This window comes from Paramormyrops kingsleyae, chromosome 25 (assembly GCF_048594095.1).
Source record: "Paramormyrops kingsleyae isolate MSU_618 chromosome 25, PKINGS_0.4, whole genome shotgun sequence".
Classification (NCBI taxonomy): Eukaryota; Metazoa; Chordata; class Actinopteri; order Osteoglossiformes; family Mormyridae; genus Paramormyrops; species Paramormyrops kingsleyae.
In genome coordinates, this window is record NC_132821.1 from 1,675,979 (window position 1) to 1,703,652 (window position 27,674).

The 27,674-nt window shown below is 42.0% G+C and overlaps 1 protein-coding gene across 2 annotated transcripts in view; it reads left to right on the forward strand.

Annotated features, from left to right (window-relative positions):
• Positions 1-2,874: 2,874 nt before the first annotated feature.
• LOC111833176 (phospholipid-transporting ATPase IA) overlaps positions 2,875-27,674 on the forward strand; it is a 127,624-nt gene continuing 102,824 nt past the window's right edge. For both annotated transcript variants that reach the window (XM_023791154.2, XM_023791155.2), the window contains exons 1-2: positions 2,875-3,186; positions 26,523-26,637. In XM_023791154.2, the coding sequence (XP_023646922.1) occupies positions 3,141-3,186; positions 26,523-26,637 (161 nt within the window). In that variant the 5' untranslated portion in view covers positions 2,875-3,140. The remainder of the gene's footprint in view (positions 3,187-26,522; positions 26,638-27,674) is intronic.

Consider the following 27,674-nt stretch of genomic DNA (forward strand, 5'->3'; position numbering starts at 1 on the left):
CATTAGTGCATAATAAATATAGGCGGAGGGTAAGAGTAGTTTAGAGGACTGAGATTTGCTCACTCTGGACTGAATGATGCAATGCGACTCGGTTTTGAGGTTGGCAAAAATGAGACTGCAGTGATGGGACTGGTGATGTGACTCGCAGTGATGGGACCGGTGATGTGACCCGCAGCTGCGGATGTACAGTGAGCGGTACTCTTTGACACATCCCAGGTGTTCTCTGCTGCTGACAAAAGCAGAAGACCCCTCCCCCCCTATTGCCTATCTTTATTCATTTCCTTTCTTTCCTCTGAGGGCTAGACACAGACACTATAGTGAGTTCCTGCATTCTGGTGAGCAGCTATCTTGATGTACCTGATGCGAGCTATGGAATGAACTCATCACCTTATTGCTTATACCCCCACAAATCCACACCTGCTTCTGGCTCATAAACTTGACTCAGAACTAGGGACCTTGGCTTTTTTTCTTCAAATTTTCTTTAGTTTGTGCCTGAGAAATTTGCAAAACTGCACTGAACTCTGACATCTGTACACAAGTGAGCAATTGCCTAAACTCCATCAGTATGTGAACAAGGTTCACAGCCAGTTACAGACACTGTTTAAGAAGGAAAATTATTTGGTTCCCTTGTTTGTTTTGTGTTTTTCAAACTTCTTTCCAAAATACTGAGTGAGGCTTCTTGGAACCTGCATAATACCCCAGTGGCTGCTCTTTGAACCATATTACTACATTCTACTATCCCATGACAGGCAATTGGATCTTATCCATAACCTTCTCGAATATCATTTCTAAGTGTTTGACAAGTGCCAGCTACATCTGAATGCTATTTTTAAAATATACAGTCCCATTAAATCTGAATTTCCTGCCTATATTTCCCAAGTACACACTTTTGACATAGGAGTATGTATGTAACTAGATGGTGGTCAGTAGCTTACTCACATGCGAAAACCAAGCAGTACTCTTCAAATTTTGCTCTATGCCTTTTGAGTATGGACACCACACGATGTACGATACCAGAATATAAAGTAACATTAACAATTTCTTATTCTGTAATAAGAACATTTAAATATCTCAAACGTTTTTGCAGGTACATTGACTAATGCATGCATTGAATAAGGTTTATGGATTGTCTTTGGTCTCGTAAGCTGTCTCTATAACTGATTCAGTGCATAATCAATATTTTCTGTCTTTGAAATACAGTGAGAAACTACAGTAACATTTACTGGTAACTACTTGTCGGGACACAAATATTTTGTTATAACTCGGTTACTACTGAAGTACAACCCAGGAACAAATCATGAACTATAGGTGCTATTTAAGATGAGATAAAAGGTGGATCATGATTGATTAATAAAAACATATGAGATCGATATTTAACTTGTTATTCATTACTTGTTCCTTCAGTAGTTCCTTCAGTGGTTAGCAAAGTTTTACAGAATTATAGATACAGTAACAAGTGTAGTAACTGCTTGAGAAAAAAACATGCGTCACGATTCATTAATGATGAATTCACATGAGATCAGTATCTAAAACTTAGTTTGTGCATGGTTAATACATAATAGTACAATACTATATTTGTGCCCCGAAATGTAAAGTGTTACCGAACCGACTAATACAGACTGGTATATGAAAATACCCGCTATAATCTTTAAAGGAAATATTCTCCAAATCGAATTTACACATTGTTCCTCTTTATCAGAATCAGCTTTATTCGCCAAGTGTGCTGGGGCACACAAGGAATTTGCTTTCGGCCGCTTGAGACTCTTTAGTACACAGACAATAAATGACACTATACAAGAAATAAAATTTGAAATATAAACACATGGGTAACACCGTACAAGTATAGCCTATATATTTAGAGGCCGACCCAGAAAACCGTCGTGTTTGAAATAACGCATCTAAACTTAAGTTCCCCAGAGATAGAAATCAACGTGGATAAACTATTCAAATAGAATGAAATTCAGAATTGCTACTTTTCCAAAGGCACCTGTTGTTAATGAATCAGACTTCACAACAATTAAGTATATTTGCTCATGAGACGTTTTAATATAAGAAGTCGTCGTGTTTTCCTCTTGGTTTAAACTGTTTTAAGAAAAGAAAATCCACCTTGCAACTTAATTTATATCAGGGGAGCAGCTTAATTGTCTTTGAATATTTAATCAGTAGTCTGTAGGTTTCAGTCCAAACGTACTATGAAAAAATACCTTCGTATTATGCTTTATGGATTTAGATGGCATTGCAAGCTTAATTCACATTATTATAATTGACTCAGCAAATTCTGCCTTTAATGGCGTACGTGGTGGCGGCTTGTCTGAGAGCTCCTTCAGTTATTTTACCTTACTTTTTTTCAGGTCACCGTACTTTACAATAGTTTGAAAAAAGGCTTTGGGGACAAAAAGCAAGCGACAAAAAATCGTATAGTAATATGATCTCGGATCATGCAGTAAATGTCATGCTTTTATTATGTCCATAGAAGCTTTCCTGGAATAATTTATAAAATAAAATACATAAAACAGAATCTGAATCTTCGGGTTGTCGCTGATTTAAATAAAGAAACAACAACAATGGTGGTACAAAGCAAAGACCTCACGCCTCACGCAGGTAGTTCAAAATTAAAGGCAAAATGCGGGGAAACAGGAGCCTGTAACGTGCAGCCGCAACACGGGGTGCACAGCACAACTCGGTACTTACTCCCTCTGTTTTAGGGGCAAATTCACTACACTGCAATATTGTACGAAGGCATGTATTTAAATTCCTAATTTCTACCGTGGAGAACATAGACCCTAAGATTTTAGAGGCGCAGGCAGCCCCGGACGATCCCCGGCCTCACCCCCGTTTGGCCGCCGGCTGATGGTACAGGCTGAATTGTAAATAGGCACCGCCAGTAGGATTAGGAGCCCGGATCGCTGGGAGTCCTGCCCTGCTCTGTGGGCTCTGTTCAGCAGGTTCTGCAAGCCAGGCGATGTGACATCGGTTACAGCTATCCTATATATATATATTTCCTCCACCTCGGAAGACAAGCGCAGGCTGATTGCATGTGGGCTTGTTCTGGGACAGGGCGACGGCTGAAAAGAGCGAGAGGGGGATTTAGACAGTGCAACCGCCGCGGCTGACAGGTGCTCGCGTGGAGCGGCGTGGAGATGCCCATCCAAAGGACCGTGTCCGATCTCCGCTCCCGGGCGGAAGGTAAGGCTGCCGGCCGCCGCGTCGCTTTGCATGTGCATGACCAGCAAAGCTGTGCTTTGTTAAGGGCTGGAGCAACAAGCTGCGAGGGGGATCCCTTACTATGAACTTCAGATGCAGTATGGTCAACATGCAGCCTACTGCGCACTTGCTAATATTAACACGGACATAAAATCTTCTTTCTTTATTCATTGCTTATTTAGCATAAGCTGCACGTATGATGGATCCAGCTGAAATTTAGTCAAGGCTCATAACAAAGGGCTCGCTTTGGGTACGGATGGGGGTTGTTTCAGTGCATCAGTGTACCATATCCTTTAAGCTTGCTTAGTTATTAATGTGGGAGAGTCGTCTACTTTTTTTCCACACAATCATATATCTCTCATTAAATAACCATTCCTGGGATGATTTATCGCAGGTGTAGCGCTGGTCCCCCTCAGTCTGCGTCTCTTTTAAGATACTGCTCCGTTGTGAAATGAATATGTCGATGTAAAGATTATAGATTTGCGTCTTCTGTTGAAGGAATGTGCAAAAACAGTGTGTGTATCTATACATGTATGAATGTATGTGTGTGTGTGTGTGTGTGTGTGTGTGTGTGTATATATATTATATATATATATATATATATATATATATATATATATATATATATATATATATATATATATATATATATATATATATATATATAATATAATATAATACACACACATACATACATACATACATACATTGTAAACGTAATTGTAAACGTAGATCATTTGCACGGTGAGAATAAATTCCTAAATTATAGTCAAATTTTTATGACGCCACATGCGGCGTATTTTTTTGAAAAGGACTGGGGGAAAAAAAAATAAAACTTGTGACTGTCCATTAGGTTCTGTCGCATTCAGCAGAGTGATGAATGTGGTCTGCATGTCTTCAACGGCGTAACAGGTTGCACTGCAGGGCTGCCTTTCTGTCCTGCTGTGCGTGACTGTTTAATGTTGACATCTGCTTGCGATGCTGCCAGAGTGACTGTATTGACAGATGTGGCGTGGGGTTAGGGGCAGTTCTGTTATGTGATTTGACTGTGCTTGGGGCAGTAACAGACCTGTGTTCAGTTGCTGCATCTGTCCTCATAAGCACCTAAATTTTCCCATCTGTTGATATATGAGATATATCGGATACATTCTTTCTCCCCAAAGTCCCTTAACATTTTCTGTATTTTGTCTCACATTTTAAAACCTGAACATAGGCTGGACAATTAATCGGATTTTAATTCCAATCATGATTTTGGCTTCCAGTGATTACCAGAACAAAATGTTTGAGAGAAAATTATTATTGTGCCACATTTCATTTAAGCAAAGATGCTCCCATTTTGCCTTATGGTTTCCAACCACTTTTTGTTTCTTAGTTCAAGGAAATCCACTGAAAAAAGGCAAGTTTATTTTGAATGTTTAATGAATGTCAATGAAAGTCAGTGAGTAATCATGCTCCGTAATCGTGATCTCACGATTAATTTTTTTAAGAGATGCTTAATCACTTAAGGTTCTACTTTACTGTGGTAGGTCCATGTATGTCTGCTGACTTCTATTTGCATTTGTAATGATGTCCCATTTGCTTAACGGTTTAACTGGACTTTTCACCTCATTTGCATTGTTATGGCCTGTGGTTTACATTTTACATTTAAATTTATTTAGAAGATTCTTTTATCCATAGCAACATACAAATAAACCATACAGTATATCAGAAGCATAGAGCTGTCAGGAGCCAACTAGAGATAAATGCAAATAGCTTCCAGTGAGCCCCAGTTACAAGTGTAAGTAGTATCAGCAAAATCTGTACATTTCAAACATAATAAGCATCTAATAAGACAATTCAAATCAAACAAGTAGAACACTAAGAGCACTGAGGGGGCACCAGGAGCAGGTAGGGGGTCAGCTATGCTTTCTTAGCACCTCTGTGGTTTTGTGTTGTGTGCATCCCTTCCAGCTCTTCATCAGAGCTACCCAAAGGCTTATGGGAAATACAGGAACTGATCCAGTTTCTTGCAGCTGAGATTCTAGAGGTGGCTGTGGTCTTTACCAGAAAGTCTTGTTTGCCAGGGATATCGCACTACATTGAATTTCTCGTACTAGTTGCGTCATGCACTCTAGCCATGTTTTGGCTGTCCATTACTAGAAGGTCTGTTGTTTTCCATCGAGATTGTCTCAGAAGACAGTGTTAGGCTCCAGTGTTCAGCTGCTAAGAGCACTTGTAGATGCGTAGGCTCAGAGGGGTTCCTCTCTGCCTGTTTTTATCCTGGTACCAGTACTTCTTTCTCTAATTTTGGGGAAACTTCTGGAACAACCAGGAAGGTGGGTCAGGTTTAAGATTAATTCAGGTCAATGTACAGTGGCCTGTACTACGAAGCGGGGTTACTGGCTTATCGGGGTAACTTGTCGGATTTAAGGTACCACAGTTCAAATGGACTTCATATTCGTTCACTTACATTTCGCCCAGACTACCTTAAATCCGATAAGCCAGTAATCCTGCTTCGTAGTACAGGCCCCATGACTAGGTGGGTAAAAAGTATGCATTGGCCCCTCAATTAATGCCCAGTCAATAGTGTTTTGCAGTGGAAGAATGTAGCATATATAACTGTGTTTACCTTCGGGATTTACCAGGAATCTGTGCTGTGGAACCTGGATTGAGACTATGAGCGTAATTTAAGGCAGGCAAATTACAGCTGCTGTTATGTCCTATGCAACGAAAGAGAGAAACATGGATAGTTATAACGTATACTATTATTATTCAGTAGCTCATAGTGAATTAATTCTCACATCTGCTTCCCAAAATGTTATAGAATATAAGAGACTATAATAACCAAACATTTGCATGCTTTGTAGCAAAGGCCCTCAGTGACCATGGTATCACATCCTGTCTGCATAAATATTTTACTGCCCCCCCATTCATAAAGGTAGCTACCTTGAATTGGCCGGGTGTTTCTGTTTACCAAACTTGGGTCGCTGTCTGATTCTTGCTTTCATTTTTCACTTTCCCTTTCCTTCGGAGCAGCAACAGTGCTGCAGGCAGTCAATTTCTCCTGAATCCTGTTTGAATCTCTACTGATGCTGCTTTGGTTCATAACGCAGCCAGTGCACTGATGTTCACCCTACAGTGAGCTGTTGAGATCAGGATTTGCTGGAATTTTCACTGGGACTGTCCTATGTTGATGTGGAATTCACTGGTAGCTGTAGCTGCTTTGTCTGCTCACTGTCTTGGTCAGAGATGGATGCCTGTGAGATGCTCTTCTTACTCAGGCCTGTTATCTCTTTAGGACCCTTATGAAACTTTAATTAGTACCCAATGTGCAGAGATTCATTTAGGCATAAATACCCCACACCGCTGAGCCATTGCAGGCATGGGAATCAGCCATGTTGCAGTTGGCCTTCGTTAGAAGTGGAGCACTGACAGTCTGACACGTTTTCCATTTAAATGGTGACCTCATGCATTCTTTTGCTCATGTTTCAGTTCAGCACTCCCAGTCATTGTAACATATGGACATTGAATTAAATGGTTTAAGGTGCCTTCATTTAGTAGAAGTAATTAGGGCAAACAAATGAACGTTTTTGTTTTGCACACATCTGCTGCTTCTTGACGGTGCCCTCTACTGAGATTTTTACAGATAAATACCTAGAGATGTTAAACTCGGATTATGATGTAGTGGTTGTCTTAATTAAACCAAATTAATTAACGGTGTTTGAACTCTAAAAAAGGTTGCCCACTGCAGCAGTGGGAGCGTGATAAAGGTTCACTCGCGTAGCATCGCCACTTTAGAGCTCATCTTCTAGCGTGATCTGGCTAATGACATTTCCTCTCCACCCAGCTGCAGTATTAGTTTGCTGCTTTATCTCCTGGATCTCTGGCCATATTCTTGAGCTGGCCCTAGTCCTGTCCTGTCCATTCCCCTTCTGTCATATCCTATGTGCATGTATCCATTTGCTTGTTTATTGTAGTTGACATCATTTGGCAGCCACATTCTTTCACATTATTAAAAAGAAATGGTAAAAAACATTCTGGATTTCCAAGATATTTATTCTGTGCATGTATGATGCCATTTCAGTAACGGTAAGCATTGCGTGTATGATGCCATTTCAGTAACGGTAAGCATTGCGTGTATGATGCCATTTCAGTAACGGTAAGCATTGCGTGTATGATGCCATTTCAGTAACGGTAAGCATTGCGTGTATGATGCCATTTCAGTAACGGTAAGCATTGGAAATTGCTGTCGACAGGAGCCTTTTCATGCTCCTCGTTCAGTCATGCACTGGAGTTCAATATTGACGCTTGTGATTGGTTAGCAATCTGTTAGCTGGCTTGTGTGGCACTTGCATAAGCCCTGTACCTATAGCCCCATGGCTACATTTTACCATCTCAGTTTAGATTGGTTATGTACTAGGACTGCACAATTCTGGATAGAATAGGCCTATTAATAATTTTTTCATTATTATCAATCATTATTGGGACACCTGCCTTTACACACATGAATTTTAATGACATCCCATTCTTAATACATAGGCTTTAATATGGAGTTGGCCCACCCTTTGCAGCCATAACGGCTTCAACTCTTCTGGGAAGACAGTCCCTAAGGTTTAGGAGTGTGTTTATGGGAATTTTTGACCATTCTTCCAGGAGAGCATTTGTGAGGTCAGGCACTAATGTGGGACGAGAAGGCCCGGCTCGCAGTCTCTGCTTTAATTCATCCCAAAGGTGTTCTATCGGGTTGAGGTCAGGGCTCTGTGCAGGACAGTTAAGTTCCTCTACACCAGACTCGCTCATCCATGTCCTTATGGACCTTGCTTTGTGCACTGGTGTGCAGTCATGTTGGAACAGGAAGGGGCCATCCCCAAAAAGTTGGGAGCATGAAATTATCCAAAATCGCTTTGAATGCTGCAGCATTAAGAGTTCTTGGTTAGTTCCAACTAAATGGTCCAGCCCAACCACTGAAAAACAACCCCACACCATAGTCCCCCCTCCACCAAACTTTACACCTGGCACAGTGCAGTCAGGCAAATACTGTTCTCCTTGCAACTGCCAAACCCAGACTCGTCCATCAGATTCCCAGACAGAGAAGCGTGATTCGTCACTCCAGAGAACACGTCTCCACTGCTCTAGAGTCCAGCGGCACGTGCTTTACCCCACTGTATCCGAAGTTTTGCATTGTACTTGGTGTTGTACGGCTTGGATGCATCTGCTCGGCCATGGAAACCCATTCCATGAAGTTCTCTATGCACTGTTCTTGAGCTAATCTGAAGGCCACATGAAGTTTGGAGGTCTGTAGCTATTGACTCTGCAGACAGTTGGCGACTTCTGCACACTGTGCCTCAGCATGCGTTGTCCCAGCTCTGTGATTTTTACGTGACCTACCGCTTCGTGGCTGAGTTGCTGCTCTTCCCAATTGCTTCCACTTTGTTATAATACCTAACAGTTGACCGTGGAATATTTAGTAGTGAGGAAATTTCACGAATGTACTTATTGCACAGGTGGCATCCTATCACGGTACCATGCTTCAATTCACTGAGCTCCTGAGAGTGAAACATTTTTTCACAAATGTTCATAGAAGCAGTCTGCATGCCTATGTGCTTGACTTTATACACCTGTGGCTATGGAAGTGATTGGAACACCTGAATCCAATGATTTGGAGGGGTGTCCCAATACTTTTGGCAATATAGTGTATTTCACCCAATAATACTAATAAATAATCGAACAATATGATCAGAACTAAAATAGGACTGTCTTCTCCATGCTGCATTGCAGAAAGGGCGTGCTCCTGGTTTTTAACAAACAACTGAAAGAAATAGTAATTCAAAGTTTTTTTTGTTTTTTTTTTTGCACACATCTACTGCAGTCAAAGTCAAAGACAACTGTGGTTGTCTCTGAAAAATTTCCACTGCTGTAACGCAGTCGTGTCACATGTTAATACAGTTTATGGAGCGTTTGGTTTGATGCAACGGCTCTCCCTGCTACTGCAAACGCTTCAGAATCATTGTCATGTAAGAATGAGATCACGTAGAGTCGAGATCATGATTGGAAAATGATGAGTTGTGGAGCCCTAGTACATGCGCACCTGGCAGGCTTGTAGTAGGAGGATGGGTGGGTGGCCAGTTTGGGTCACCAGGCCTTGAGCTTATCCTGTTTGCCCCCTCTGTTGGCTCTCGGCCTACAGCCTCCATGTGCCCTGGACTCCTGCTTTGATATCTGCTTTGTGGGGTGATTTCAAGGAAATGGGATGGTGCCTGTGGCTCCTGATTTCGGCCAATCGCAGGTGTCAGCCAATCGCAGGTGTCAGCCAATCGCAGGTGTCAGCCAATCGCAGGTGTGTCTGCCTGCGAGAAGGTGGGACTGTCGTGAGAGCAGAGCGGAGATGCATTTTTGCTCTGGGATCTGCCTCTGACACGGTTTCCTGCGGCCACACTTAAGTGCTGTTCCTCAGTCCGTCCTCTCTCATCCTTCGGCTCCCTTCCATCTTTCTCGGGGGGGCCTCAGAAGACGGGGCTCCATAATTGCTGCTGTCCCCTGAGTCCGTGTCAGGGAAATCTGATAAGGCTGCCTGGTGCCTGAGGGGAAGTGGCGGTCACGCTAAACAAAATGGGTCATTATTCCTGCCGTGGGTGGGAATTACCCCCTCCTGTGACTCTCGGGGGTAGCAAGAATGCGTCAGCACACTGCCCTGTACACACACAGCCCCGAGGGTCTATCCTGCTTGGGTGCCTAGTGAGAAAGCCTTAATGCTACGCTAATGGATTACCAGGCTTCAAGTCACCAGAGAGTGATTTCATGCCTCTTATTTCTGTTACCGCCCCTGGCTATTTAGACACATATTTAGAGAAATGTAAAATGTATAGTTACTAGTCAAGCAGTTATTTTATAGTTGTGCTATTTGAATATGTCACAACCGACTTGTTTTCTGTAAATTTTAATGCAATGCTTAGCATATTGCCATAGCCATAGTTTTCTAAATAGAGTAAAGTTTGTGTTTTTACAGGCTTATTTTGGGCTAACCTTTGTGCAGAATATAAACTGTGTGCCTGTGTGCCTTTTTTGGCTGCAATGTCTGTTGTATATGTCAGTGACTCATAGAAACTGATTCATTTATGAATGTTTTATAGCTATCACCTTGTTCATCAATATATTTCCCAGAATGCACTGCAGCCTAGTACAAAGACGTGGACCTCCTTTAATGGATTTGGAAGTCCTTCATTATGGTTCATAACAAATCGTGTGTCATGTACTTATTTTCCTTTGTTTAACGTGTAACATTTTGGTTTGTCGGTCTACCAGCTGCTTATTCGGTATAGGGTCACTACAGGGGGGTCTGGTGCTTTGTCCTCACAAGGGAACACCCTTAATGGGAGATTATTTTTAAGAAATGCATATTAAATGTCACATTCAAATTAGAATTTCCATTTACATTTAAGGATTCAGTGTTGCAGGGACTGCAAACAAGCAAAAAAAAGAGCTACTGACTCATGAGGATACTGTTATACTGATTAAGATACTGATATGAAGATGCTGTTATTTAAATATCTGTCTGGTTCAAAATGTCATATTGAACGGTAACACTTGCACTTGTCTACTTAGGTTTAGAGTTTATATTTCTGTAGTGTATTTTATGCAAATTCTTTGTGCCTTTTGTTCTGTGTAAACTGGAGCCACATCGTATCATCTCTCTGTAAACTTGTATATAGCGGAGATGACAGAAGTTCACTTTGATAATGTAGCTTTTGCGTCTTGTGATATTATGTTAATATCTGCTGCAGAGTGAAGGGTGTGTCATTCTGACCAGTCCTTTATTATTTAATTTCTTATAGGTGTTTGGGGATTTTTAACTGCATAACAAACTAGCCTGTCATAAATCAAGTTAGTAATTTCACGCCCAGTCAGCTGGGAATAAAAGATGGTTCTTTATAATTAGCACTGACCCCTGACCTCTTTGTGGTTGCTACAGTGACTGTGGTACATGCATTTAATTGGCAGATCTAGGCAAATGGCTTGATGACAGGGATGATTAATGGGCTTGGTTGTGTTTTGTGTTACAAGACCTTCAATAGTGATACATTGAGTTATTGGTTCCAGCAGTAATTGATCATGTTAATGAATTTGGCTTTTATTTGAAAATGTTACGTGCATTTTCAAGACCTAGGCCTTTGAGTTGAGGTTTATGTGTGAGAGGAATGAGCGTGTGGATGATTAAGGTTAGGTTGCAGTCACGGGTCAGTAAGGTCGGTCTCTGATGAGAAGCGGACAGGTAATTTTCAAAATTATTTGTGGTATTTATAAACGGTGTCCTTTGCTCCATAAAGCTTGAGATGGAAGGGCAGGTTCAGGGTTCCAGTACCCGGGGTTCGTCCAAGCAGCCCAAAGAGGCTCCGCAGCCTTGGAGAAGCCAGATCTCCTTACACGTGCTCTCTGAAGCTTTAAGGCCTGCTCACATCTGAGTTCTAGTGGGCTTAATTCATTTTCTTTTTTTAATCTTAAGAGTTTTCATTGTAGGAACGTCTGTAATGATTGGCATATCAGTGTTTTTCAACTCAGGAACAGACAACAAGATCAGTGTATACTATGACAGCACGGTATTAGAACATTTTCAAGTATTGCAATGTGATTTTGTTAATAAATATTGGAATATTTATGAAAGAAAAAAAGGAGTTCAACATAAATTTCTCATGAATCCATCTAGGAGTGATTTAAACAGCAAGCATGAAAATGACTATTGTCTCGGAGAACACATACAGCGCTCATGCAGAAGCAGTGGAGGTAAACTTTAAACTGATTTTTAAACATATACTAGATAATCTTGAGAAGAATAATCATTAAAATTGCAAAACTAGGTTTTAAAATCGCAAAGCTAGATTTTTTTTTTAGCAAGACTTAAACTCCATACGCTATAATATCCGTATAATAGCCTGATCTTAATCTAGCTGACTAGCAATGTAAGAATTGGAAGCACATAACATGCGATGTTGGTATTAATATTGCCTATCCAGCCCTATAACATACTACAACCATTTTTTGAATAGAGCACAAAATACCCTGCTTTGCGTTTTGATGTCATTTTATGCCAGTGGAAAACTAACAACTTGAAGTACTGTATTTTGGTGCCTTCTTGAAGTACCAAAAGTACAGTACCTGGTGTGGTGGAAAAGCACCCTTTAGTTGAGCGGTGATTTGGACAGCTTTACAGCGCTGTACGTGCTGTATGTCCTCTGCTCTGTGCACCAGCTTCTTCTGTTACTTCCTGGTCAAACCCTGGGGTGAGGACTGTAGAGCATGTGCAGCGCGCCTATGCCAGTTCATGTCTGATTGGTCAGACTGTTTTGAGTTATGAGGGAAAAAGGGCTGCTTAGCAGAGTATAATAAGTAATGCAGGGCAAAGCCCCCTTGCAGCTTCCTGCGTTTGTGGGGACAGCATGTCTGCATGCAGCACTGACTGCAGAACAGTGTTGCCTGGATTTCTCAAATGATGTTTATTAATACAGAGAATGCAAAGAATGTTTTACGGAGGAGTGTTCTTGCTAACTTGCCTCCCGAGAACAAACTTGGGATGCAATGAATCATGGGATTGTTCTCATTGGCAAGGGTGCAACCGATGCATCCTGGATTTTTGGGGCGGGTCAAGAACAACATCCAGGGATTTTTTTTTTACTGTCCTGCATACTTCTGTTCTTTAGTATTGGCAGTGTACTTTGGCAATGAACGATGACATCAAATGGGAAATGCAAAAACAATTAAAAAATGCAAGAATGGTCAAGTACACATATCTATAAACATCCAATGCCTGTATTGCTCTGGGGTCCTCATGCACTCGTGGCCATCTTCAGCATGCCCGTACAGGACACCTACACATATACCTGCAGCTTCCAATTTATTTCTATTACAAGGTGCTAATGTCTGCTGTGTGACATATGTTGCCTTTTCATCTGAACATGTCTGGAACATTAGCATTAGCATGTCTGGAACATTTTAATCCTTGCATGTTATGTCTGATGTCTGAGGACCCCTGATTAGACATGTCATGACAACAACTTCTGTTGGACAATATATTGTCCCAGAAATAATTGTGATAAATGATTTTATTGGCATTTTAAGAGAATTCTATGCCAATGATATAATGATAGTATAATAGCATAATAATACAAGCACAATGAACTTTTAATTATTCAGACATTGGAATGTCAAAAAAATGTAAATATCCTATATAAATAAAACAATGAAAAAATAGATAAAGGTCATCTTTAATAACGGAGCCTGAAAGTCCATTATATAATTAAACATGTGCACAGGGGTATAGAGTCTCAGATTCATTCCTTTACAGACAATATAGTGGCAACCTAGTTTTGAGGAGGCTCCGCGCAGTAATGCAAACGGACATTGGTTGTTCATTGGCTTTGGGGAAAAAATAACAGGAAGTCAGAAATCGGACCAAAGATTGTGTATAAATACCTTTTCTACCCTCTATGTTCAGAATGATAGCAAAACTGGCTAGTGGATTTGAAGAATGGTTGAGACAGTCTGGAAATACCAGCATTCATATGACTCTTCACCACAGGATTATGACTCCCAGATGGCTACAAACTAAAACAAAATATGCCTGTACCGCAACACCGTACACCCATGTATGTTTTTGCTTCAGTGTTATCATTTTCAGATTTTTTTTAATATATTCTGTTTTATTTTCATGTGAAAATAGATGTGGGTGGTTTCATTAATTGTTATTTAAATGTAATTCTTTTTAGTGGTCACATTTTACTTTAGGGTTTATTAATTTTATTTCTAGGGATGGATGGAAAGTTGGGTTTTTCTGGCTACTACAAAATGTTGCAATGTGGTATTGTCTACCATTTCCATGGTTTACGTTTATTACATGAGGCCCAAAAATATTTAAATCATTACTGTAGCTAAATGATAGGGCTGTTCGATGTCACATCACGATTTATATTCCGCATACACAATAATCACCAGGGCTTTAGATAGCGGGTGTACACATTTGTCCAGACGCCGGCTTTTTTTTACTATAGAGTCATTTACTTTCATCTGCAATTGAGTAAGAAGTTTAGTAGTACACCTGAAGTATTGATTAGAGGCATATTGTGATGCTAAAAAGTTAGTATTCTGTATAAACTCAGTGTATTGTTGTGTTTGAGTGTCAGGCTTTAAACTGCAAAGCCTTAACTACAAAGTACCGCCAAGACACCAACATCTTTTTCCCTTGTCTATCCACAATATCTCCTCCTCTTTTCAAAGATGTCGTGGCTGCTGAGCTGCCCCTTTCTTCACCGCCACTTCAGTGCTTATCGCTTCTATGATTTACCAGATCAGTAGCATGTGGCGCGCTCCGCTAACCAAATTTAATAAATATACTCTGAATTTTATGCTACTTTTGTACTAATAATCTGCTTACCAAATTGTGGTAAACGTTTGTGTGGTACCAAAACCCAGCATCCAGACAAATGTTTATGCCCATTAAATAAAGCCCTGGTGATTCTTGTGCATGCAACATATGATTACGATTAAATAACGATCTGATATTGTGTAGCCCTACTAAATTGTATTTAAAAATGGTAATGGGAAGTATTTAACGTTTGTTTTTATTTTATCTCTATTGCTTTTGGGATCAATATTTATAGCTCTCGGTTAATGCTAGTTATTTTATTTTCGTATCTTATCAGTGTATGGAAACATTTTTGTGTACGATTATAACCCTACCTTGCATACTGTAAGTACATAGTGCATGGTTAATTTCAGTACAATTCTTATTTATTTTTATAATATTAATACTAGACTTCCTAAATGTAACTTTTAAGAGCAGCTTTGCCTAGTACGTTGGCTCTAGAAGTATGAATCTAAAGGACCGGGGGCAGTGTGGCAGCCGTCGTGGTGCACTCGCTTTGACGTGAAGTAGAACTCAGTCCTGAGCCACGTTTATGGCACAGAGAGCAGACTGGAGGGCAGAAGCATCACGACTGGCTAAAATGTTATGACTGGCTAAAACGTTACGACTGGCTAAAATGTTGGTGCCATTTATTCTTATGTAAACATAATTTGCCAATATTGAGGTCAGAAAAAATGATCGTGTGATAAGTCGATAATGTAATTATTGTGAGGGGCCTCTACCCCTGATAAAATGAGTAAAATTAAATCTTCCTGCCAATCTCACTCAGAGCTCCTCTTGGAGGGGAGAGCTGTTATGGCTGGTTTAGCTGCCATTTAAATAATGGGGACCCCCCCCTGTAATATTAATCCCACAAAAAAAGACCAGAAGATTTAAAGATTGCATTTAAAGATGTTCAGTTGGGCTTTATGCACTGCAGGTTCTCTGTGTGACAAATCTGTCTTAAGTCCCTTTTAGATTTGATACTGTGTTGTTTTTTGAATGTTTCTCTTGACGCCGACTTATGGGACTTCGTCATGAAGCATCCAATTAGAAATGCTTTTCTCATGGAGCAACAGGGGCCCCTATAAGCAGCTTTGATCCCGAAACCTTCTGGTCCTCCCTTAGTCCTTAAATACGGCAGAAAAACTCGAGGCATTAGGTGCAGCCCTTCAGGTTAGGCCTTTGTGCCTGAGATCAGAAGGTCGCCAGTTCAAAACCATTGGTCGATGGGGTAGAGTCATATCACCAGCAAGGCCCTTAACACCAAAATAGGTGACCTTGTCTCTTACTCGTATGTCGCTTTGGGTGTGAATATTTAAATCTTAGAATTTACTAAGGAGCATTCCACTAGATGGGACATCCTCGCAAGCCGCTGCTCTCTCCACCATGGCCGCGCAGGCCGCTGCTCTCTCCACCATGGCCGCGCAGGCCGCTGCTCTCTCCACCATGGCCGCGCAGGCCGCTGCTCTCTCCACCATGGCCGCGCAGGCCGCTGCTCTCTCCACCATGGCCGCGCAGGCCGCTGCTCTCTCCACCATGGCCGCGCAGGCCGCTGCTCTCTCCACCATGGCCGCGCAGGCCGCTGCTCTCTCCACCTGTTGCAGCACATGGCTGCTGACTTAGCAGTGATGGCACAGATGGCCGCAGAGGTAGCAAACTGCTGCCATTAATAATGCAAGTCTACCCTTCTAATTTTTTTTGTTGAGGGGTATAAATTAGTCAGAGCGTGCACTTGGCAGCACCAGTTAAGCCTGTTGTTTTTATGAGTTTCTTTGTTTTCTAATGGCCACTGATGTATTAACCCAGGAAAAAGTGATTTCACTGGAAGGCGGGTTCATTCAGCTTAGTGGCCGAGTATCTGTCGTTATTTTAGGGCAGTTTTTCTCAACCTGGTACTCAGGGACCCTCAGACAGTCCATGATTTTGCTCCCTCCCAGCTGTGGAGTGTTTGCCAGAGACTTGGGAGGGAGGGACCGTCTGGGGGTCCCCAAAGACTGGGTTGAGAAACGTTGCTCTACAATAACACGATGGATCAATGGGCGGCACTGCAGCCTTAAACCTTCCAGTTTGGGGGTTGCTTCATGCCCAGGCTCGTTTATGGACTTCAAATGTCTCCCTGCATTTGTATGCTTCCTCTGGGTCTCCTGCTGTCTGTCTGCAGTCCTGAAGCATGGAGTTAGGTGAAGTGATGTCTCTAAGGGTGCCTTTTCACTGCACCAGGTACCGTACTGTTGGTATGGTACTTTCAGTGCTTTCCCTTTTCCATTGTCTTCCGGTCGAGTACCAGTACCAGGGTCCGCGGTCATGGAAAACCTGGAAAAGTTTTGGAATTTTGAAATTTTTTTTCCAGGCCCTGGATAAGTTTTGTAATTCTTGGATAGAGAGGGAAAGTTTTGAAACTAGCCTTGTTCATTTTTGTTTCCCGCTTCGTTCCACAACGCACAGAAATGTACGAGCAGAAGTCAATAGTTAACTACCTTATACAAATACTGTTCTATCTACTTTAGTTTTACAAACTTGTGGGTTTTGGAAAATTTTCTTATGGTACTGGAAAAGTTTTGGAAAAGTCATGGAAATTTATTCTACCAGAATTGGGAGAACCCTGCAGTACCAAAAGTTTCACTACCTAAAGTGCCAAATCAGCTGGGGTACTTTTTTGGTACTTTGGGGTGGGACTTGCAAAAGCTTGGTTATACAAATAGGCTGCAGCTGAAACACAATACAAGCGCAAACTTGGAAAAACTCAGAAGACAATAATAGATAAAGTAAAAAAATAGTAATAATAATGGACGCATGGAGAAATGATGAGACCCAAGCTTAAATTGCAACCTAGTCAGAATAACAGATATAACAAAATCATGTGGGCATGACAAGAAGTAAAAAAAGTATTTTGTATAATATGCTAGGGCAGCATAGTATTGGAAAATTCTAGAATATCGTGATGTGATTTTGTTGTAATAAACATTGGGATATTTATAAAGCAAAAAAGGAGTTCAACATAAATTCCTCACAAACCCGTTTAGGCAATAACAAAAATTATTATGATTGTCTCTGAGAATGCACACAGCACTAATGCAAAAGTGGTAAACTTTTAAACTGATTTTTTTTTAACATAATTGCACATTGTCCAACCCTATAATATACTAGAGCCATTTTTTCAAATTCGGTACAAAATACCCCCTCGCGTTGTGATGTCATTCAGCGCCGGTACCAATTTTTATGCCACTGGGAAACCAGCACATTCAGCTGTACTTCTGATACTTTTGGTACTTCACAGAAGTACAGCATCTGTTGCAGTGGAAAAGCGTCCTAAATTGTGTGTGTGTGTGTGTGTGTGTGTGTGTGTGCGCGCTGCACCGAACCGGCTTTCCCTGCCTTGTCCTTTCTGAGATAGGCCGCTCTCCTGGATAAGCACAATAGATGGCTGGATATTTACGATGATGACATAAATATCTCCTAATGACAGAGAATTTATATAAAGATTACAGTCTTGTTCAGTTCAGCTGAGATATATGTGCACAGCATTACTTCCTGCACATCTAGGGACCTTGTAACCCATGAGGGCTGATGTAACCCCTGTGAGAAGCTCTCCCATTAGGAACTTGGGCACGGCTCATTCATCGTGTGGAGGGGGCCCAAACGGGCGCCATCCTCTCACTAGATGAATAAATAATATATATATACACACACACACACACACACACACACACACACACACACACACACACACACACACACACACACACAGTGGTGGGCACAGCTAACTGAAAAGTTAGCTTCAATAATCACTAGTCTGCTAACTCCTAAGTTTAATTTGATAATTAAACTGATAAACCACTACAAAATTTAATGGAAGCTAATGATAACTGCTAACCACTAACTTTTATTGTAAGAATTTAGCTTCATTTTGGTTTTGGGTTCTGAAACCCTTAAAAACATACTTGGAGATCTGAAATTCTAACACGTATAGCAATTTAGTTCTGCAGGACTTAAATTAAAGTGAATAAGCATATAACAGTTATTGTTGGAGGAGTCCTGTTCTGCAACTGGCCCATGCTGACATTTTGCCCTCCAGTGAAGCCGCTTGGGGACTACAAACATGGCGCCAATTAGGAACAGGAAAGGAGGGTCTCGGCTCTTTATTGGTCTATAGCTCTGTCAATCAGAACCTGCAAACTAAAGGAAAGGGGCCAAAGCAGGATTTCTTGCTTAGCTGGATAACGTGTCGTATTTAAGGTAGCCTGGGCTAAATGTAAGTGAACTAAGATAATATCCATTTGAACTAGGGTACCTGAAATCTGACAAATTATGTGACTATGCAAGAAATTTAGCCCAGATCATCTTAAATACCACAAATTATTGACCAATCATGTCTTGTGCTCACTACAGACTGGAACAAATGTGTGTTATTTTTAGGGTTTACAAACGTTTTTGACTGTAACACTTTACCTGAGAAACTGTTAGCCGATTTACAGTTAGTGGAACTAAATTTAACGGAAGCTGATTGGTCCGTTAAGGATTTTCAAAGTTAGCAGAAATGCTAATCCACTAATGAAAAAGTTATCTTCGCTAATTAGCTAATTAACCCTGCCCACTACTCTATATATGTGTGTGCATCAGGTGAGCAAGATGGGTGATGGAATATGCGAAGACTAACTAATTCCAGCAACTGTACTTCTGCAAAAAGCAAATAAAAAGCATTTTATTGCACATGAAACTGTAGAATTTTCTTTTTCCAAAAAGATACAGTAGTAGAATGTGTAATATTGTTCACTTTGTCCAGTAGAGGGGGTTTGGTTTGAGTGGTGTTGAGGATGTTAGCGATTGGCTAATAAAGGTGTTACAGGAAGTAGCAGGTGATTTTATTTATTCCTTTCCCTCTGGTGGCTTCCCTCAACCTCCTGACTGCCAAACCAGTACAGCACTTCCCAGGCACGCAGACTGGACTTGGCACAGTAAACTTGCATGACCTCCTCCCCTAGTCGTAGTATGACGACTGCGGGTCTTCAGCGATGGGATATTTTTAGCATGAATCGAGGTGGCCTCCATTGCATGCTGCAAAATCAAAGCACTGGAACAGTGCACCATTTTCATAAATTCCTGACCTGTAACTCAAGTTCTTGATCACGATACCAGGCCAGTTGGTCTACATGGTTAAATGGGATGCACTGTGTCACGAACTAAGAATGAAGAACAAGAGTGAAGTTAGAAGCCAGAGCTGTGTATATTCAAAATTCAAGATTGAAGAGGTTTGTCACATGTACAGTTATACATGTACAACATATATGTGTAATGCTGAATCGCATTGGTTTAACTAAATATATGTATATAGCACCCTTGGAGAACTTTTTGGAATTAAGGGCCTATCTTAAGGCCCTAATGGTAATATTATCACTTCACTGGCCTAAGGATTTAAACCAACCACCTTCTGACCACTGATACAGAGTCCTAATCCACAGAGGCATTTACTGTCCTGGGGCCTGTTTCACAAAGCAGGATTTCTTGCTTAGCTGGATAACTTGTCAGATTTAAGGTAGTCTGGGCCAAATGTAAGTGGATGAAAATAAAGTCTATTTAGCCCAGACTACCTTAAATCTGATAAGTTATCCGGTTAAGCAAGAAATCCTGCTTTGTGAAACAGGCCCCTTCTTTGTACTTGAGCTAACTTCAAAAGCAACAAAAATTTGAGGGACTACAATTGAGTCTGTAACTTTTTTTTTATGTAACAGTGCTTTTTTGGTTCTATTGTTTGGGCGATAGTGTAGCAGTCTCGTTTAGCTGGACTTATTTTTGTGTCAAAGTGCTTGCAGTGATTCATAATTCATGGGCATACAGGGGAGGAATTCAAAATTGAAAATAGTCATTGGCAGCTTACTTACTGATTAAGGTATTGTAATGCTGGGCAGTGCTTTTGACAAGGATTCTTAATCTGAAATGGTACTTTGGGTAAAAGTCTCAAATTGGGGAAGATCAACAAAGAAAGAAAGAAAGCTGATTTAAAATACTGAACGTGTAATAATGCATTCACCATCAAGAATTCAGATGGATGACTATTTAATTCCCTTTGTTACTTTAAAATCTATTATCTTCCTGGTCGTGTTTTTACGTTTTAAGCTTGTGTCAATGCAGCATTTTCCTTCAGTAATGACACCCTGTCTTGTGCCTAAACTATTATAAACTATATTCTCTATCAAAGATATTAGCTGCAGCTTATGTCAGGGACATTACGTTTATAATTGAGGTCATGCAAAGAAAATGGTTGCCCAGTTAGTATTTTGGGGTTTATTTTTTTAAAACACCTTTTGTAATTTGCTGGTTTGACTTGGGACTTGCATGCATGACTTTCGTTCTGTGACACTTTAGTCTGTTGAAATGATGACAATGCCTCCTACATCATTCTTTTGATTATATCTCATCCTGCTTGCTGACACTGATTTCCTTCCATGTTTTTAACAGGATGCCATGCTGCTAAGTGGAAATAATCACTTCCTGGAGTATTTTCTAATTCTGACGCATCACCACCTTAGGACTCTGCAACGGTAGAGTGATATATCACTGTGGGTGTTGTGTATCAATTTCTTTTAGTTACATTTTAGCCAATCGCTGAAAAAATATCACAATCAATTCCAATCGTTAATAGTTTGTATGTTTTTGTAGGTGTAGAATAAGAAAAATTGTGTACGTTTTGCATGTAACGTCATTGAGGAATTCTCTCTGGAGCATCTAGTAGTTATATACGTCAGATTTCAGTGCCAGAGTCAGTGTCAGATCATATATGCAAAGTCACTGCAGTGCCTCATGTATAATATTGCTGTAATATTAATATACTGATTGCTTCTCTGCCTGAGCTCTTGGCAACTGCTCATTTATTTCTCAAGGGTTTTTCTGTTTATTTCTTATTTAATTTATACATCGCCTGCATGAAATCCTGTTGTGTATTGGTATTTGGGATACAGGTAGTGCACCAGGAATAGAATAATTCCCTCTGCCCACCATCTCTGTAGTATTTTCTAGTACGTTAGTGTTTCTGTGATATAAAGGTCAGTATAGCCACCATGTTAATATCATGTGGCTCAGTGGCGCTTCGACCTGTAATCTGCAGTCTCAAAACCCCCTGACACAGCTCTAAGCCGTCTGAAATGGTTCCGACCAGACAGGATGCAGGGAACACCCCCCCCCCCCCCATTTTTGTGGTTTACCAGAGCAGTGGACCTTGTAGATTCACTTCCCTGTGTTTTTAACGTGAAAACATGCAGGGAGCCTTTTAGTCCTCTGATGTGAAGGGTGCTGTGCTGTGTGTCTGCAACAGTGATCATGATGTTAGCAAGGAGGCGTGTTTTCCCTGCGAAGCCTGACTGTCTGTCCCCCTCTCTCTCTCTCTCAGCGGAAAGAAGGAAGGGGAGTGTTGTCTATCTAGGTCTGTGAAACGACTCTGCAGACATGGGTATAATTTGACTGTCTGCTCTTAATTTGTCACTAACAGTAAAGCCAAATCCACTGAAAAACTGTGTTAGCCACACTACGGCTGTGCAGTGAGCAGCGGCCACCCAGCCGGGGTTGTGTCCTTCATGACATCGACACAGTGATGGCCAGTTGTGGGGCTTCCATAGGGCAGATGGTCATGTTCCACTGGGAAACCGGAATGAAATGGAACCTTGTGAACATGGAAATGTGACATCAAGGATCAAACAGTGCTCATTAAAGCTGGCTAGTTTTATCTTCGGAGGAGATGCTGCTCAGGGCTACAGGAATTAGCCTGTTTCATGTGTCTTTTTTTATTGGTTGCTCAAAACCTGCAGCTGGTGCATTTCACAAGGTGTGTGTGTGTGTGTGTGACCATCCTGAACTCAAAGTGACCCTCACCTTACCCCTATCTGACCTAGTGGCCCAGCCAAGTTGGAAAGGCATCAGGGACCTCAAACTGTCAGTCTTTGAATAGAAGGTGTATTTTTTGCTACTTGTTACGGACAGAATGCACTCATCACTTTCTATCATGTTACTCCGTGCCTCTTGCTGTTAAAGATATGTGCTCAGCGGGGCTGTTTACCGCCACTCAGACCACACATGTGCGTCTTTTGGCCGCAAACAGTCACTACACTTAGCAGGTGGAGGGCTGCGGAGTGAGCTTTTGTGTAGCGCCTCAAAAACAACAAGACCACCCCATATAAGGTCATTCTGCACCGTCGTTGACGAAAGCATGTGACATATGTGATGTATAGCGTGTCCAGTTTATTTCCTGATCCTGAATTTTTCCCTTTTAGAAATCTTTCCTGTGTTTCAGACTTTTCTAACACTTTCAGTGTCACACACATGATTTCTGATCAAAGAGCAGAGCGATGCGTGAGATTTGGCACATTCGCTGGAGTGCGGCCTATATCATGTGATCCTGCGTAAGTGATTTTATGCTGGTTTGGGTCCGTTTCAAAGATTGTTAAATATGTTGATTGCAATCCTCATTATGTAAGAACAGGCAAACAAGTTAATAGCATTAAATGGCTTGGTAATACTAATATATGAACAAACAAACAGATTGATGTGTTAAAAATGAGTTCTACTATCTTGGTGAATGAAAATCCTTACAGTGTTTATAAAGCATTTTAACATTTCAGCTTACATTTACATTTGGAAAAGTGCTCCCATCATAATGAGCGTTATCCGTTATCATCCTAGTCCAAGCTGACATGGAAAGTGCCTTGTCCCGTTGTCTCCCCTGCTATTCCTCAAGGTGCACTGCCTATATCCGGACCCGGCTAAGGATACGGCCCCTTCTTTGACCTCTGTTTCTGTTGAGGCGCCAGAAGATTGTATTGAGTCATGTTTCCAGTTTATCCTGATAGTGACAGTGACAGGGCCACGGTGTGGGAGAGTAACCTCCGTTCCGGGGGAATAAGGCCTCTGCTGAGTTGGTAATGGCTGATTTAAAAGAACAAAAGAAAAGCTACTGATACTAATGTAAAATAATAAAAGATAAAATAATACTAATGTATTTAACCATCCCATGTGTCATGCAGATATTATGCTGCTGAGGATGACTTGTTTTTTCGTAGGGGGGGACAAATGGGGTAATTGCTGTCACTAGCATGTTTTAAGTTTCTCATCCTGTAAGTTTCAGAAATCTGCGATGGGTGCGTCCAATCACAGAAAGTGGCAAGGTGTCAACCCTCCGTGGAGTGACTGTCACTAACGTCACCTGGTCCGTTGGGGGTGAATCCGCGGCACCTGCAGAACCTACGAGCACGGATTCTCCTGCACCTGCTGCTGCTTGGTTTTCTAGCTGTAACGTTGGCTGAGCCGAACAGATGAAAGTGTTCATTGAACTGGGCCGCAGTCTGAACTAATTTTGCTTAAAATCCACCTGCGAGCGGCCCGGCTTCAGCGGACGCAGTTGTCTGCCTATTTATTATTACTAAGCCTGGCCTTTAATCATTAATGACGGCCATCTTGTGTTCGCTTCTGAGGGCTGACTGATGATGAGAATCTCTGATGGGGGAAAAATGAAAAAGCTCGTAAGTAGTTCTTGCCATTGTTGTCGTGTAATTTTAGCGTTTCAGGTTCTTTGTGACACAGTGGACCAGCCTAGATCTGGGTCATGGGTCAGTACTTCTAATAATCCTATTGTAGCATAGCTGCGATCGGTTCGGGCTTGTAACTTATGGGCCCAGCTGAAGTATCTTTGACTAAGCCGCTTAACGGAAGCCATGCTGAGTGATGGGTTTCTTCAAATGCTAAAAAGATGTAGTGAAGTTGCATTCAAGCACGCCGCTAAAACTATAAAAATCAGCCTGTCCGCACCTGGTGTGGGCCGCCACCTTTATTTCAGTTCCTCGCGCAACAAGAGCAAATTATGGCGTAATCCGCTCGGATAAACCACATGCCAGGTCAGGCATGGATTTTATTGGGGAAGACAGAAAGGAAGAATTTAAGAAAGAATGAATGGCATAATAGAACAAGGGGGTAAAAATCAGGAAGCAGATTGGAGGAGGGCAGTAGTTGGGGATGTTGGGGGGGATGTGGCCCAGAGGCTTAGGGCTCTGCACCTCTGATTGGAAGGTTGCCAGTTCAAACCCTAAGTCAGCAAAGTGATTTCACCATTGAGTTCTTGAGCAAGACCCTTAACCACTAGTTGCTCCAGTCTGTCTGACCCTGTGATCCCCAAAAATAAAAAACAAATAAATAAATAAAGGTACATTGCTTTGGATAAAAACATATGCTAAATAAATACAATGTAAATGAGTGCAGGAAGCTTGACACTGACTGTGTTTCTGCAGTGTGTTCAGAACAGTGTGGTGATGTCCCAAAAGGTGTGCGTCTGCTGTAAGCACAGAACATTAATGATGTCACAGCTCTTTTGCGAAGTTTTCATGTCTTCGAAATGGGTCTTTTGAGGTCTGTTTTTGTTTTTTATTCATTCATCCTTGGCTAACATGGCTTGCCTTTTGACACTGCTGTGTGTGTTATTGGAATCGTACATGTCGGGGGGGGGGCGGGATCGCTATCCCCTGCAGGACTTTCAGGGTGTCATCTTAGGACTAAAGCCCAGTGGTTTCTCCGCCGCACTAGGGGAGGTCAGGCTGGCTGGGCCGCCTACTTTCTGCCTGCCTCCCCACCTCACCTGGGCCTGGGATATGTCGTCATGGTCCCCTATGATCCTCTTTAGGCAGCGATCCCGCCGGACTCGGCCTGCAGGGAGCTGTCTCTGTGGGGATAATCCCTGCCCTCGCAATCCCCTTTCTGCGGATCTGCGAATCCCCGGGGAGCTGGCATGGGATGGTGCTCCCTTCCCCCCCACCCCCCCGCTTACACCCTCCCCCCCACCGCCCCGCTTACACCCTCCCCCCCACCGCCCCGCTTACACCCTCCCCTCTGCCTAGCACTAAACAGACATCCTTATCGCTGTTATTCAGTCCGCTTTGGGCGACTGGAATGAATATGTGGCTTGTCTCTCTTATACCTGAATAGGAGCATGTATTTACTGTGGAGGGTGAGGGTGATGTGTGGCTCTATGCCTGTGATCTGAACATCGCCGGATCGAATCCCATCCTCAGCAGAATAGTCAGAGGTGGATAGTTTAGGTCCATAAAGTACAAATCCAGACCAGCATCTTGTTACTACCAACCAATTGTGACTCACTATGCTCAACTGGTTGGTTAAAACAAAATCTTGGTCTGGATTTTTACTTTCTGTACCTGAACTGTCCACCACTAAGAATACTCACCTTGCTATTTGGTCCTTAAGCTCCAAAAAAATGTTCTGGGGGGAGGGCTGCGTATAAATATGGCTGACTGCCTTCAGACCCCAAACTTCACCTGCATCAGTATGTGTACAGTATGTCTCAAAGGAGAGCAGGATGGGAGACATGAAGACCAAAGATCTTCTGTGTACCTGTACTTGTGCAAATGATTCATGATTTTAATTCATAAGTTTAGTCAACATCTTGGTCTTGAGTGTGGTTCCATTATGGAATTGAATCTGGTGCCATTTTTATTAGTGAAATGGAACCAGTTACGAACTGTATCCAGCTCGAACATGACAGCCATAATGTCACAAACGGGGTGAAGATGATACTAGCTTATTGTCAGGTGACGCTGTAGTGCATCCTGGGTTGACTGTAAATATCTCATTAAATGTTCACATGGAAACTTGAACTGCGTACCGGAGAGGAAAAAAGGCAGGAGGTAGATGCAGGGCGATGGGGGTGGTGTGCCTGAAATTTTAAATGTCACCAGTCACAGAAACCCAAGTCTGCCTCTGTAGTGTTGAATGCAGGGTGGCGAGAATGAAGGGCCGAGATTCCGCAAGCAGATGTTGTTGGTGGAAATTCTGAAGTTCTGTCCTGGCGACACCATTGTTTGGAAACCTATAGATGTAGCTGACAAAGTTTCATTATTTACTGTTGCGCCGTCAGCTGCTATCACTCTCCTCATTGTCCGTGTTCTTCATCCAGGCTATGAGAAGACAGAAGACGCTTCTGAGAAGACCTCTTTGGCTGACCAAGAGGACTCCAGGCTGATCTTCATTAACCAGCCGCAGCTCACCAAGTTCTGCAGCAACCGAGTCAGGTCAGCCTAGGGCCTTAGGCGTGATATTACCCAGTTAAAAGTGACCTGTGTGGCATAGTCACCGAAGACTGATGTAATTGACAACAGCATTCTGGGTTTTTATGTTGTCCCCTTTTTTGAAGAGAACTGCTACCCGTTTAGGTCAAGCCAGGGGGCAGAACTGTTTTGAAAGCAGAGTCCAGCAAATATGTCTGTGTTCATTAACTCTCCATGTCCCTTGTTCATATCTGCATCTTTGAATTGTTGGGTATTTCTGATGCGCATCGGACTGACACTCCCCCCCCCCCCCCCCCGACTCTACCTCCATTTATCCCCATTGACACACAGGTCCAAGTGGGATTTTTTCCCCCTCTCGTTCAAACAGCATTTTCTGTGTCGATACTGTGTCTGTCAAAGGTCTGTCCTTGCTTGAAGTCTACCCATGCCCCATCCATGCGTTGCACAAATTCACTTTGCCCCCCCCCCTGACAGAAGCAATTATCGGTATCAAACTTTAAACAAACTGAAAGATTTCAAATGAGGCTAGTGTAGTTTGATTTATGAAGATTTCCTGTAGCTGGTTATATGGTGGTGTATGATTTCCAGTTTTGATACCCAGTATGACAAATCATTCCACTAAATATGTCGTCTCTACCAGGGTTGGGGCAGTCCCATTTTCTGATTTGGATTGGAATTGATGAATGCATTCTGCAATGGCCCCTAGGTGATTTGCTGGAACAGCAGAGATAGCTTGATAGCTCAAGATGGCGGCACTACAGTAGATCCAGGCATCTTCCTACCTGTTCTGGCCCGATCGTGCTTTTACTTGCTTCTCTGTGCAGTACTATTTGTTTTTCTCACAACAAACACTTTAGCACTCATCACTTAGATCGACTGACGCTCGTAAAATGAGGATTTGCAGTCTACTCACCGAAAATAAACCATGAAACTCGAACCTTGTGCATTATGTTTCGAGGAGCAGGGCAGTTATTATCTATCTTGTTTGCCTCCGTTCCAGTGCCAGATCCTTCACCATTATTTGACACGCTATATTACCT